This window comes from Puma concolor, chromosome A1 (assembly GCF_028749965.1).
Source record: "Puma concolor isolate L17-30 chromosome A1, mPumCon1.1.hap2, whole genome shotgun sequence".
NCBI classification, from domain to species: domain Eukaryota; kingdom Metazoa; phylum Chordata; class Mammalia; order Carnivora; family Felidae; genus Puma; species Puma concolor.
The window spans coordinates 99,775,747-99,790,524 of record NC_141667.1 but is presented as its reverse complement, the minus strand read 5'-3'; the positions used below and the strand labels follow the sequence as shown (position 1 = coordinate 99,790,524).

The 14,778-nt window shown below is 40.2% G+C and overlaps 1 protein-coding gene across 3 annotated transcripts in view; it reads left to right on the top strand.

Annotated features, from left to right (window-relative positions):
* Positions 1-14,778, top strand: part of IQGAP2 (IQ motif containing GTPase activating protein 2) — a 295,320-nt gene that overhangs the window by 253,303 nt on the left and 27,239 nt on the right. For all 3 annotated transcript variants that reach the window (XM_025923857.2, XM_086698507.1, XM_086698516.1), the window contains 7 exons: positions 1,614-1,763; positions 4,507-4,670; positions 6,784-7,008; positions 8,722-8,862; positions 9,203-9,287; positions 9,966-10,198; positions 12,466-12,598. In XM_025923857.2, the coding sequence (XP_025779642.2) occupies positions 1,614-1,763; positions 4,507-4,670; positions 6,784-7,008; positions 8,722-8,862; positions 9,203-9,287; positions 9,966-10,198; positions 12,466-12,598 (1,131 nt within the window). The remainder of the gene's footprint in view (positions 1-1,613; positions 1,764-4,506; positions 4,671-6,783; positions 7,009-8,721; positions 8,863-9,202; positions 9,288-9,965; positions 10,199-12,465; positions 12,599-14,778) is intronic.

The following is a 14,778-nucleotide window of genomic DNA, read 5'->3' as shown; positions in this document are numbered from 1 at the left end:
GACAGACCCTTTTCTAAAAGTTCTACTCTTGTTCCTGACTCTTGAAACATCTGAAAGGGACACAATAGCCTGAAGGGACCTCTTGACGATATTTGCAGCCATCCCTTTTCCAAGATTCTCTGTAAATGGTTAAAGGAGCACGATTGACAAAAACTTTGTTAAAGATTTAGGGGATTCCTCTCACTTCTATCTCTAATCTCTGCCTCGTGTATTTTCTTGCAAGTGCTTTTATAGTTTTAGATCTAATTCATTCTTTCAAAGTGTACACTTTAATGGTGTTCAGTATATTCAAAAAACTGTGCAACCGTAATTTCCATAATTCTAAAACATTCACCCCAAAAAGAAACCCCAGAGAAAATGTTCTCAGATAGTGTGTGCATTTTATCATATGTGAATATCATTTCAGTTACAAAAAAAAAAAAAAATTACACCTGTATTCATTAATGGTTATTACCTATTCTCCCCTATAGCAGAGCAACCGTTAATCTATTTTCTATCTCAATAGATTGGCCTGTTGTTGATATTTCATATGAACAGAATCACACAGTATCTGGTCTATTGTGACCTACTTCTTTGACTTGATATAGTGTTTTTAAGGTTCACCCATGTTTTAGCATGAATCAGTACTTCGTTCCATTTTATTGACAAATAAAATTCCATTGTATGGCTCTACCACATTTTGTCTATCCATTCATCAGTTAAGGAACATTTGAGTTATTTCCCCTTAAGGGGTATTATAATAATTGAGCATTCATATACATGTTTTTGTGTGAACGTATGTTTTCTTTTCTCTTGGATATACCCCTAAGAGTGGAATTGCTGGGTCATATGGTAATTCTGTGTTTACTTTCAAAAAACTGCCAAAATGTTTTCTAAGTGGCTATAGTTTACATTCCTACCAACAAGGTATGAATTGAGAAAATGTCTATTCAAATCTTTTGCCCATTTTTTATTGGGCTGGGGTTTTTTTGGGTTTTTTTTTTTTTTTTTTTTGAGATGCAAGAGTTCTTTGTATCCCTTTTTCGATGCATAATTTGCAAATATTTTCTCCCCTTCTGTGGGTTGTCTTTTTATTAATAGTGTCCTTTGAAGCATAAAGGTTTTACTTTTCATGAACTCCAATTTATCTTTTTTTTCTTTTGTCACTAGTACTTTTGGTATCCTAACTAAGAAACCATTGCCTGATCCAGGGGGAACAAAGATTTATGCCTAGGTTTTCTTTCAAATAGTTTTAGCTGCTGCATTTAGTTCTTTGATGTCTTGTGAGTTAATTTTGTTTATGGTGTGAGGTAGGGGTCTGACTTCTTTCTTTTAAATGTGAATGTCCAGTTATCCCAGAATCATTTGTTGGAAACACCGTTCCCTCCTTAATGAAATGTATTGATGCCTATATTACATCCTAAAAGCAAATAAGTGCAGCTTTGGAGAACAAATATTGTAAAAGCCAAACTCACCTGTGAGCTGGATTTCCTTAACATTCTCAGTCCTTTGTTTCTTCATGAATGAAATGTGGAAAATCAATCTTTCCAACTATGTGTTTCAGGATGTGTATGAAAGAAGGAGATAAAGAATACCATAGTAAAAAGTAGTCCTTTCATAATTTTTTTTTCCAGGATGTAATTTCACACAGAACAAAGCTGAATAAGAAAAAACATGGAGAAATGCAAATACTGAATAACACTGACAGCCAGGGAATTAAAAGTTTAAGTAAGGAGAGGAGAAAAACACTAGAAACGTATCAGCAGCTGTTTTATCTGTTACAGGTGAGAACATTTGCTTTTACTCTAAGTTTTGGATCGATATGTTTTGGATCACTCTAAGTTTTATGGTTTACAGTGCAATTTCCCCTGTGCTAAAGTTGTGGTAGCTGACATGTTTTGAGTGCCTACTAAGTACCACATGTCATTCTGGGATGTTTGGCATACATTATCCCATGTAATTCTTACTACAACCCTGGGAACCATCAGAAAATAGTAATTATTGTTATTCCCCTATTATATGTGAGAAAACTGAGACACAGCCAGCAGAGGGCAAAGCAAGGGTATTGGAAACCAGTCAGTTTGACTTTGGAGCCCCTGCTTTCGTGACATTATATTATAGTTATCTTCAGAAACAGTATACACCTAATAATAACATAAGTAGATGCTGTCAGCCATGAAAAAAAGTATGTGAAAAATGGATCTTGACCTGTACCAGCTTGCCCTTCATGCAAGAAAAGAGCCAGAGAGTTTGGATTGGGAAATAGGGTATCTTTTTTATTTCATTATTTTCATGCCATTACTCTGATGTAAATGAACCGTAATTCTCTACTGGTTCCAGGGTGCAGGTGAAAGCTAATCAGCTGAGCTGCTTGTGGTTGGACTGTGGTAGACCAGCTATTGTTTTGGTTAATCCCTCATTCACCTCATCTACCCTACTAGCTCATCCACTTAGTCCCAAGGAAACTGAGTAAGCGCTAGTGATAAACAAAGCCTCCCCTTGGGCAGGAAACCTTTCCCCCAAAAGTTCAATCAGCCCGACTTGCCTAAGTCGGGTGTCCCTTTGTGTGGCTGCTTCTGCTTGTGATGGTGATTCCCTCAAGGCCTGGAGGTGCCTGAATCTTTGCCTGAGGATGGCTCTGGCAGGAGGTATACAGAGAACACATTACTCAAACCATGAATGAAGTGTGGTTTGCCCCAAGGAAAGAAGTTACGTTAACTTTAGCAAGAGTTGAGAAGTCTACCTGGAATAATAGATTGTAAAGCAAGTGTAGTGCCACAGACGGCCACAATGTGGCAGCATACAGAAAATGTTAAAACGGTATTGTTCCAGGAATCCATTGCTTAATTAACACCAGCAACCATCCCAGAAAGGAAGGGTTTTTGTCTACCTAAATTAGAAGACTAGTCATGCACCACTTGGAAATTTAATCTTTGGCATTTATTCTTTTTGATATCCGTGAACCTCCCAAATGTATGAGGCTTCTTTAGGATTCAGCTAGTGATGTTAGATTTTGATAGATTTTGTGTCCTAAGGAAAGTGGAAGTAGTCATTGGCCTAAGACTTCTATTTTTTACCCTGTCCCATAAGTAGAGACCCACTAATAGAAAGGGTAAAAAGCACAGGAACATATTGAGAACATTCCCACCAAGTTTGATTCCCCAAACAACCCAAAACTGATAGTCCCAGAGCATGCCCGTTCAGTTGTACAAAGGGAAGTGTCTCTTGAAACCATGTATTTTTCTTTTCTTTTCCTCTCTCTCCTTTGGAGACATTAGCCCAAGATCATTGAGGAAACTAAATCAAAGCAAGTGGTCTGGATTTGGCCTTTGGTTACTGCCTTGGCAAGAATTATTAGCCAAAGCACAGGACAGCTGATATAGAGATTGTTGAGTTTGCCTCTTCAGTACGAGCCTAAATGCAAAACTTTTAGGTCATCTGGGAGGAACGAGGAGTAGGATTCTTTAGCTTTCGAGTGAGTTTCCTTTCTCATAATCCCATGCTTAGTGTGGGAAAAGAATCACTGTAGCACTGTAAGGAAAAACGTCCTCAGCTACTGCTTCAGAAAATTTCAGCCAATAATTATTGAGCTTGAAAGTAAATTTAGTAATAAAGTAAACGAGAATTCGTGTTTTCTTAAAAACTTTGAAGCAAAACTGCTTGGGTGTATTAAGTGAACACGAGTTTCCACGTATGGAAAAGTTTCTTTTCTCATCGGAAAGAAGGTGAAGGGTAGGATATTTACTTTCTTTGCATGAATATTTTCCTCTCTTGCCTAAATAATAGTTTTTCTCCTCTAACTTCCACCTGGCTGGTGTAGCTGTGGGAGAAAACCCATATAACCCGAAGTCTGGTGTTGTATCTCAGGAGCTCCACCCTGAGCGGAGCCCTCAGAACTCCACATCAATTTTCTTTTTTTAATTCTTGAGTTCTAAGGTGTCTTTTTTACCCCCTGTCACTTTCTTCTGCTTTTCGTCTATCAACTGTCCTGACCTTCACCCTTCTCTTCAGCCTCCCTACCTCACTCCTACCTTCTCTCTCCTTGGAAAACATCATGACCATCCCACTGTCTCTACATGTAAACATACCCTTTTTCTAGACTCAGAATATGGGATGTATTTCCTTCTATTCATTCAGCAGTCCTTCTGGAATAGTCTGTTTCACTGGGCCCTTGTTTCATTATTGCCAGTATCTTCGGATACCAGATTCTGTTTTCCACCCCCTCTCTCTTCTGTGTCTCTATAATAAATATTAATATGTGACTTGAAATGGTTAACAGTATAAAGTGCACACAATTGTATTTAATTAAATAAATAAATCCTGTTGTAGCTTTCTGATATAACTTCCTGTGGTATCGATATTAGCGGATACCTTTTAAAGTATTATTTTGTGCCAGATACTCCACTAGAGGCTTTATGCATATTAAATTACTGAAGGGCAGGGAATTGGGTACTCCTTTCTGCTTTAATAATATATTAACATACAGTTTTGGGGGGGACTTTGTCTGTCTTCTCTCTTTTCTTTTAGACCAATCCTTTATATCTGGCTAAGCTGATTTTCCAGATGCCACAGAACAAGTCAACTAAATTTATGGATACTGTTATTTTCACACTATACAATTATGCTTCCAATCAGCGAGAAGAATATCTACTCCTCAAGCTTTTTAAGACAGCTCTGGAGGAAGAAATAAAGTAGGTATATAAATATATATGTAAAGATATTAATGAATAGATCATTTTAGATTATCATTATTTGCTAAAATAATATTTAAATTATTCTCAGAAATGACTCATACATATTAAAGTGTATCAAATTCCTGAAGAAATTTCTACATCACTATAGATATATTCATGTACAGCTTTCTCCCACCAGTGATACCTTTTTTACTGCTAAATTAACTTTTGATTTTGCAAGTATGCAACAACTTGAAAATCAAAAGTTTTTTGAAAGTGAGTGAGAAAAAATTTAACTTAATTAAAATTCTGTGAGTAATAAAGTTATAAACAGATGGGGGTAACAATCTCTGCCAAATACTCTTTTTATACTTCTCTTACTGGAATTAAACTGCTTTTTGCTGATTTCAGATTCAGTTAAGGTAAGGAAAAAAATGTGGATGTCTACTAAGTGGGGAAAAAAAAAAAATGAAAATGCCCTTACAACTAGCTGGAACCTTAACTGCCTTCCTGGCTTCTTAATACCTTAAGCTATACTATTTCCTACAGATCTCTGAAACATATTAGCTAGGAACCTCTGCCCTCAGGGTATCTGTGAACCAACATGAGAAATATATGGGAATGTGTGCACTGAAATAAATAAGTACTAATGAATGATCCATATCATGTAACAGATCAGAGGGATGGAAAGAAAAGTTCCAGTTACAAATGGTATTGTAATAGTGATGTAACAGGACAGATGGCTGCTACGCTTGTGGTAAACCTAGCATAACATATAAACTTGTCAGAACACGAAGTTGTATACCTGAAACTAACATTGTGTGTCATCGGTCCTCAAATTAAGAAGTAATAAATATATACATACATACATAAGGAAAGCTCCAGTTAAATTAGGTCACTCAATAAAGATTTTGTGGAAGAGGAAGTCATTGATCCAAATCCTTGAAGAATATCTATAGTTTTTTATCAGAAAAAGTGGAAAAAGGAAATAAGGCACACCGCTGACAGAAACAGCACGGGCCACAGTCCAAGAAAGCCAGTAGGATCAATCTAGCCAAGATGCGATTTAACCCAGATGACTGGGAGGTAGAGCTAAAAGGCTAGGTTGGGCCAGATCATGGGAGTCGCTGAGTATAGGCCTGAGTGCAAGGCACTGTTTACTTCCTGTGAAGGTGTGAAAGGCCTTTGAGTGGGGTATTGACCAAGCCGCTTTGGGTTTTTCGAAGAATTGTTCTGCTGCTGTGTATGAATAGAATAGATTATAGCTGCCCAGGTCAGAAAAATGGGGGAGTCAGAAGGAAAAAGATGTAGTTGGGAGTGTTAGAGCAATATGAGCTACAGGTATAGAATTTATGGGTGAAAATGCTCAGCAGAAAACTGGAAATTGAAGACCCAACTCCCAGGAAGGAGAAGTGGATTACTCACTGGGCTCAGAGGACAATTTCCAAAGAGATGGTGATTGAAGTTGTACGTATGAGTGAGGTCTTGATGATAGATCATGGAGAAAGACATGAGTGGGAACAGTTAAAATGTGGGAAGCGGAGCAGCAAAGGAAAGAGAGGGAATGACTGAGTAAGGTAAGAAACAGAATGCAGCTCTTTGAGACTGTAAAGGAAAAGGGGGTACAGAGGGGGCCAGTGGTCATGCGGGAGCGTCAGAGGTTGTACAGAGGTGAAAGGGAGGAGGGGAAGGGACGCTCACGGGAGTTGGCAGTCAGCAGTCGAGAAAAGCTCTCTCAGCCATGTGACATAGTCTCAGCCAGAAGCTGCCCCACAGTCAATTTGGGATTCGAAAAAGCGGAGTTAGTTCATTGAATCAAGAAAGTAGTTTTTGAAATTTGGTAACTAGACGGGACATAATACTTGCACAGTGGTACCCTGTATTCTTCTTAGTGTTGGTCCACTTTCAGTTCCTTCCTGCCTTTTAGACTGAAATTGAGGCTGAGCACTTAGGTTTTAAGTGCTTGAGTTCCTCAAATAAGGAACACACGTATCAGAAATAATCACTTCCTTTTAAACCACACCATCTTTGATTTTCATGGAGCAAGTCCTTGTTTGCCAGAGGGACCATACACTGTTGAAAACTCTGTACATAGAGGCAAACCACTTGTTTTGGTCTGGGTTTGTTTTAGGTCAAAGGTGGATCAGGTACAGGACATAGTGACTGGGAACCCCACCGTCATCAAGATGGTTGTGAGCTTCAACAGGGGGGCCCGTGGACAGAACACCCTGCGCCAGCTCCTGGCTCCCGTAGTGAAAGAGATCCTCGATGACAAGTCCCTGACCATCAACACAAACCCCGTAGAGGTGTACAAGGCTTGGGTGAACCAACTAGAAACACAGACTGGAGAAGCCAGGTAACTGAGGCCGGAAGATGTTGGTTTTGCAGTCGTGTTTTATTACCATTTTTACATGGTTATTATATATACTCTTAAACTCTGTTAAAAGAATAAAATTTAGGGGCACCCGGGTGGCTCAGTCGGTTAAGTGTCCAGCTCTTGGTTCCAGCTTAGGTCATGATCCCACAGTTCATGGGTTTGAGCCCCACATCAGGCTCTATGCTCACAGTGCAGAGCCTGCTTTGGATTCTCTCTCTCTTTCTCTCTCTCTCTCTCTCTCTCTCTCTCTCTCTCTCTCTCTCTGACGCCCTCCACCCCTCCTCCCCCCAGTCCTCAGCCACTGCTCATGCTCTCTCTCTCAAAATAAATAAAAGCTTTTTTAAAAAAGTTTAAAAAAAAAACAAAATTTACTATCCAGAGTCAGTTTTCAATTCAAGATGTTTGGGGTGCCTGGGTGGCGCAGTCGGTTAAGCGTCCAACTTAAGCCAGGTCACGATCTCGCCGTCCGGGAGTTCGAGCCCCGCGTCAGGCTCTGGGCTGATGGCTCAGAGCCTGGAACCTGTTTCCGATTCTGTGTCTCCCTCTCTCTCTGCCCCTCCCCTGTTCATGCTCTGTCTCTCTCTGTCCCCAAAAAAATAAATAAATGTTGAAAAAAAAATTTTTAAAAGATGTTACTCCCTTTAACATATCCATGCAGGCCACATTCTTGGACTCATCTTGGTTTTGCATGGTATTTTCACATTTCAGTACCAGTTGAGCCCCCAAAGCCACAATTCCTGTAATTCTCTGCCTTGGTTCTTCGTCGTGTGTTTCTAAACCTAGACCTAGAAATGGCACACCTCCTCACCTGATGATATGCACTGTTTCACAACTCCCGAGTGGCTTGCCTGCGTAAGCATTAATAAGCCAGGTGGAATGGGCTTATTCTGGGTGGTAGTTTGTAGATCTAAGCAATCCCGGCTTTTTATTTTCTGCAAAAGGATGCCTTGTGCAATAGTTCAGATACGCACAGAGAATTACATGGATGGTTCTCACGCACTGTCTGTAACAGCAAAAAGTTGGGGAAAGTCAAAATATTTAGCTTTGAGGAATTTGTTAAATAAATGTTTGTATAACACATAGTAGACTAATAACTGTTTGGAATAATGATATATTTTTATCGGTATGGAAAAATGCTTGTATAGTTTTCAGTTGCAGGTGGGTAAAATAACCCACTTTCTATAAAATATATATACGTGTGTATGCACACACACACACACACACACACACACACACACACACAAATAGGATCTGTGTGGGTTATGCCTAGGCACCAACTCCCTTATATCCAGGCTTATGGAAGGCCCACATACCCAGAATTATACAGTAGTACCTAGAAAGCTATGCATCAAGATGTGAAAAATGGTTGTCTCTAGGTTGGTATTATTGTTTGCCTATATGCATTTTTTTTTTTTTCTGTAAGGAACATACTGCTTTTTTGTAATTGAAGAGATAGAAAGTTAGGTTTATATCATTTGAGTCGCCCGTTATTTTGCCAGAAGAGCCCCAAGAGGGAGCCTGAAGTCCCCCTGATCCACTAGTGACAGAGGGACTGTCTGGGCACGTAGGGCCTCCCCTGTGTGGGTAGAGTCCGCTTCACTGTACAAAGCTTGATTGTAGAAACAGCTTGGCAAGGACACAAATGCTTATTCCAAGGCCCCAATTAATCGAAGCCCCTTGTTGTGTTTTCAGCAAGCTGCCTTATGATGTGACCACAGAACAAGCTCTGACATACCCAGAAGTGAAAAATAAACTGGAGGCATCCATTGAGAACCTGAGAAGGGTCACGGACAAAGTCCTGAAATCTATCATTTCTTCCCGAGATCTACTACCGTAAGTTGTACATGTAGCAACGTGAACATTCTTCACTGAAAGTTCTTGAAATGCTATGTAAAAGAAATCATGGCAGTAAAGAGAGGAGTGTTCCCTGATACTGTTTGACTACTTTAAAAGATTGCTTGTGTTTGCATTTTAAATGCACAACTGTTCTCTAAAGAGGGGACGCTCAGTTACTATCATCGGTGAAGGTCCTGTGATTCTGTTACCATCTCATTTTATGTTTAATTTTTTAAGACCACTGCTCAGCTTTAGTTGACAGGAACAACTGCTATGCATTTCTTCCTCACTTAGCCTTTTTTCCATTATTTTCTTTTGTCATCTGTTTTACATGTAGTTATGGATTGAGGTATATAGCCAAAGTACTGAAGAATTCGATCCATGAGAAATTTCCTGACGCCACAGAAGATGAACTATTAAAGGTAGATTTTCAAGGGTCATCTCACCCTAGCCTCCCCTGGGGGTGTCAGCCAAAATTACCAGCATACCATTTTGTGAGATTTTTTTTTTTTTTATCTCCTGTATACCTGTGTGTAAAAAGTTACAGGTCTTCTGTTTTTAATGACTGTCAAGATTATTGATTATGCTGAGTTTACTTTGGAGATCTTACACATTATTGACATTCTGCATTTAGAGCACTTTGGGGCAGTATGGTCTAATCAATTCTATTTCTCACCAAAAATAATTTTGTTAACTATACCAGTAATGGGTGATTCTGTTCACTCCCTTTACCTAACTCCTTTATAGGATTCAGATCAGAAAATGATCTTTCTTGGGAAACGTCAGTAAATACTGACTTCAATTTAAAGGAATCTAGGGGCGCCTGGGTGGCGCAGTCGGTTAAGCGTCCGACTTCAGCCAGGTCACGATCTCGCGGTCCGTGAGTTCGAGCCCCGCGTCAGGCTCTGGGCTGATGGCTCAGAGCCTGGAGCCTGTTTCCGATTCTGTGTCTCCCTCTCTCTCTGCCCCTCCCCCGTTCCTGCTCTGTCTCTCTCTGTCCCAAAAATAAATAAACGTTGAAAAAAAAAAAAATTTTAAAGGAATCTAAAGCTCTTGAGTTTTTTCTCTTAAAAATTGTCTTTTCCTCTGCATTACCCCAGATTGTTGGAAACCTCCTGTACTATCGGTACATGAACCCAGCTATCGTAGCTCCTGACGGCTTTGATATCATCGACATGACAGCCGGAGGTCAGATAACTTCCGACCAAAGGAGAAATTTGGGATCGGTGGCCAAGGTTCTTCAGCATGCAGCCTCCAATAAGCTGTTTGAAGGAGAGAATGAGCATCTCTCATCTATGAACAATTATTTATCAGAGACCTATCATGAGTTCAGGTGAGAGGGCTCATGGCCTGTGGGGAAACTTGGAAGATGATGAACAAGAATAATGTGTGTTCTGTACACAGAACTGGAGTTGGGGGTGAGGGACGGGAGCCTCAGGTGGTGGCGTGCATTTTTTCTGGTTGGCCCTGTGGGGAAAGAGGAGGGGTACTTATGTCTGGGGCTCCCTGTCCCACCCCTGTACCCGGTACCCCTGCCATACTGAGTCATCCCCAGATGTTTGATTTCTGCTGTGGACAAAACGAAATGTTTATTTTTCCTGGTATGCTGCAGGCTGATAGTACTTAGAATAAAAGTCAGAATGGCTGATGTCTTCTTCACTGAACTTAAGAAGATAGTTTTTGAGTTTTTTGTTTGTTTGTTTGTTTTAAAGAATGTGTCCAGTGAGAAAGAACCTGCTTATCTGCATCAAACACTTTAGTAGGAAATGGAGTATTTGGTTTTCAAAAAGCTAGGAAAATCCAGCTTTTATATTTCTTGTGTATTGTATATGAATATGTCCTATTCTCAAACCTCTCTTAGCCGTGTAAGACTTAATGTCATTGACTTGATATGCATTTCCAAATTACATCCCTAATCTTTCCGTGGGTACATTTTAGGAGTGAGTCTGGTGGGAAGATGTACTCACCCTGAGCTCTCCAAGGAAGCATGTTCAACTTGGCATTTGTTTTTTCTCTTGTTGCCATTCGATTGGTAGTAGGTCATAGAAATAAGACACAAATATGGACTCTTTGACTCCTCACTTGGAAAATTCATTTCCCATTCCTCAGTTTCCTCTGGAACTACTCACAGGTAGTTCATGATCACTGTTCTCTCTTTAGAATTGTGGTCTCTTGGGAGCCTGGGTGGCTCAGGTGGTTAAGCATCCGACTTTGGCTCAGGTCATGATTTCACGGTTTGTGAGTTCAAGCCCCGCGTCAGGCTCTGTACTGACAACTCGGAACCTGGAGCCTGAGTTGGAGTCTGTGTCTCCCTCTGTCTCTGCCCCTTCCCCGCTCATGTTCTTTCTCTCACAAAAATAAATAAACATTAAAAAAAAAAACAGAGAAAAAGAATTGTGACCTCTTGTGAGAAAACTCCCTCCAAATCCTCTTACTACAGGAAGTTTTGATTTCTCAAGCTGCTAATTTTAGTTCTTCTCACGGATGAATAAAGTACTATTTGTTGCATATCCTTATCTGCTATTACAGCTTCCCTTTACTTCCTTTCTTCTCAGATTATTGTTATCAAATATCTATGGTTCCAGCTCTTCAAAAAGAAAGCAAACCAAAGTCCCCCCTCACTTCCTTAAAATTCATACTTTTTCCTCTAACACTTGTATTTATCCTATGTGTTGCTCAGCAACCTGTTAAAAGTGTCAATGTCAAAGCGTAGAAAGACCAACTGTCACCTGGAAACATGTTCTTCCCCCCCACCAACATGGCTGTTTGCCATTTAACCTCTTCAGCCTTGGGCTGAGAAGGTAGAGGTCTTTTCTGGTATATAAGCCTTGGGTACCTTAGGAGATAAACCAAGGATAATTTCAGACGTACGAAAATTTACTACATTATAGACGAAAATACCTTCTCTACCTGTACAAAGGATCATTCCTAAACCATGATCAGATTACCTGGCTTTCTTGATCTCTCTAAATTTGCTATTGTTGAAAGAGCAGACTTGTTAGACTCTGACTACTGGAGGAATGGGACCTTGTATGTATTTGTGTGTCTAGCCTTAACAGTCTTTCCCTTGGCCAGCAACCGTTGTTTGGATCAACTGAGAGTAGAGTAGGCTTAACTCGAATTTCTGTCAGGTTGGCAACAGAAGCTTTGAAGGATTATTAGTCCCAGGAGTTTGTGCTATGTAAAGTAGCACATTTGATGAATTGCTTTTCAGATTATTTTCTCTAGAAAGACTTGATTCTTAGATCAAAGATTATCAGTCTCAAGTTTTGTGTTTAAATTTCAGGGCCCCACTTTCAAAATAACATTTTTTTAAATAACCTGCCCCATAATTGGCTTACCCTGAGTCACTAATAGAACCGGGACCCTCTTTCTCTCTGCGTTCCTGTCTGAAGAGCTGGGTCCAACGTCCAGAAACATGGACTCAGCTTCCATAGCTAGGCGCCAGTCTGGAAGATACTATAAGAAATCCTCACGCAACCACAGTTTGGGAGAACAAAGCCCTAATCCTAATTCATGAGTTCCTCCGTGTTGGTTTACCTCAGAAATTTGCACCCTGTCTTAAGAATTTGGTTTTGTTTTGTTTTTTTTTTTTGTTAGGAAATATTTCAAAGAAGCCTGTAATGTCCCTGAGCCAGAAGAAACATTTAATGTGGATAAATACACAGATGTGGTGACAGTCAGCAAACCCGTCATTTATATTTCAGTTGAAGAAATCATCAGCACACATTCAGTAAGTGGGGTTGGAGAAGGGTCTTAGCAGTAGACCCACGGTTCGGACGCCATTATCTTGAAAATGCTTAGTTTTTACCAGACTTAACTGTAAGCATGTGCTAGTAATACTTATACTCTGAATACTAAGAAACCTTTGGTTATTTATTCCCTGACATTTGTACATGGATACAACTCCTTTTCCTAAACAAGTTACGTTTACTTTTTACATGGTATGTTTATTCCCTCTTGTGCATAATAAAACTCCTTCACCCAAACAAGGAAAGTTTACTTCTTACTTAATCCATTGTAAATGTGAAGATTAAGCCCTGAGCAGGGACAGGCCCTAATATTCCCCCACCCACCAGGGATACACTGCCTGGACCCCCCACATGATTTCTCTCTCCCTTTCAAGAATCTTCCCAGCTTTTCCAGTAAAATTCTGGGACAATGACAATATTCTCTCTAATGGTGGACGTATAGAGAGGTCAAATAAGCAGGCTGCTTGAGATTAGGCAAGAGGAGACACCGCACCCAACATCAGCCACCTGCGAAGAATCATTTCTTTTGTTCTGGAAAACCCCATTTCTCACAGGCAGTTTCATAGTCTCTGCTATGTCATAATGTCTCCATCCAGATGGCGTGCAAACATTACTGCAATCAGCCATAAAAGGAGCATTAGGCATCTGTTGGGTCAGGGCCTTTAGCTCAGCATGGGAAGCCTTCGATGGCTTCTCAGTCATTTGAAATAAAAAGGCCAAGCATTGAGAGGTTTCTTTTGTTTTGTTGTGTTGTGTTGTGTTTTGTTTTGTTTTGTTTTGTTTTGTTTTTAGATCATTTGGTACATATTTCCTTTTATCCTAAAAGAGAATGTTTTTAAAATAGCTTTGGGCCTTGCTACTCCAAAGTCTTGAGAACTTGTTAGCAATGTACCCCAGACCTGCATTCTTTTTTTTTTTTTTAATTTTGTTTTTAAGTAATCCCTACACCCAGTGTGGGACTTGAATCCACAACCCCAGGATCAAGATTCATGTGCTTTAACCACCTGAGCCAGCCAAGTGCCCTCAGAACGGGCATTCTAACAAGAACCCAAGTTCTGCAGATACATACTGGAGATGAAGAAGCCTGGTTAAGGATATCCCCAGTGTGGATTATACCCACACGTAGGAGGAAAGCATAACAGATACACAGCTCTGAAAGGTCCTAGGTACACTAACAAGTGGCAAGGTGGGCTGCTTAAAATTTCAGACTTTGTTACTAAGCTCTTCCCAGAAACAAAATCCTGAGTACAGGCTTGGAAGAAAAGACTGCATCTCCTTTCTATTTCCCTGTTTTACCGCTGGAACAGAGAATCTCCGTAAGTGTTTTGAGTGATCCTAAACTAAGGCAGGTCTGAATGACCAGCTGAAGGAGTGAGTCGGCTGATTAAATGAGAGGCTATACTTCTTTGCTCTCTGCATAAACACTGGAAATCACAAAACGCGTGCAAGCAGCACAACATTTGTAATGGCAGTTTTCTAATGATCAAGTGGTCTCATTCCTATTTGAGCAACGAGTCTGTTGTCTCTTTTTATGGGAGATAATCCATCTCCAAAAAATGTCCGCATGCTGGCTACGCGTTTGCTGAGGGCAGTATCCTCATGCCGATACAGTGGTGGGGAGTTCTCTCTTAGAATGAGACATTCTTTCCCAGGCATAGCAGAGGAAAAAATGTTACTGTATTAATTTACATTGTTACTCTTTAAGGAGAAATGGTCTGTTCTTTTCTGTTAGCCAAAATTTAAAACAGAATCCAATCCTGGGAAATACAGTTTGTGACCAATCTGGATTTTCCTCACAGTTAGATTGGAAGCAGATGTAATAACGTGGGAGGAAAGTAATTGCAGAGAAAAACTGTTGACTGTCTGTCTGAAATGAAGAGGTGTCCACAACCAGGCATAACAGCAGTTCACTTGGCCCAGCCTGTGGCCACATGCTTGCCCCTTGTCCTCTGAGGAACATGTAGAACCTCCAAACGCTCTTCTAAAAGACACTTTTGAGAAACGTGCATGTTCTGTAATTACCAGCCTAAAGGGTAGAAGCTAGCTGCCTAAATTTTCACTCTCCAGAGAAAGCAGCCACATCAGCTCTCCTATCCCCTCAGAGAACAAGGGCATAAATGTATCCATCTTACTTTGTTTTGTCTCTAACTTACTTCCCCCC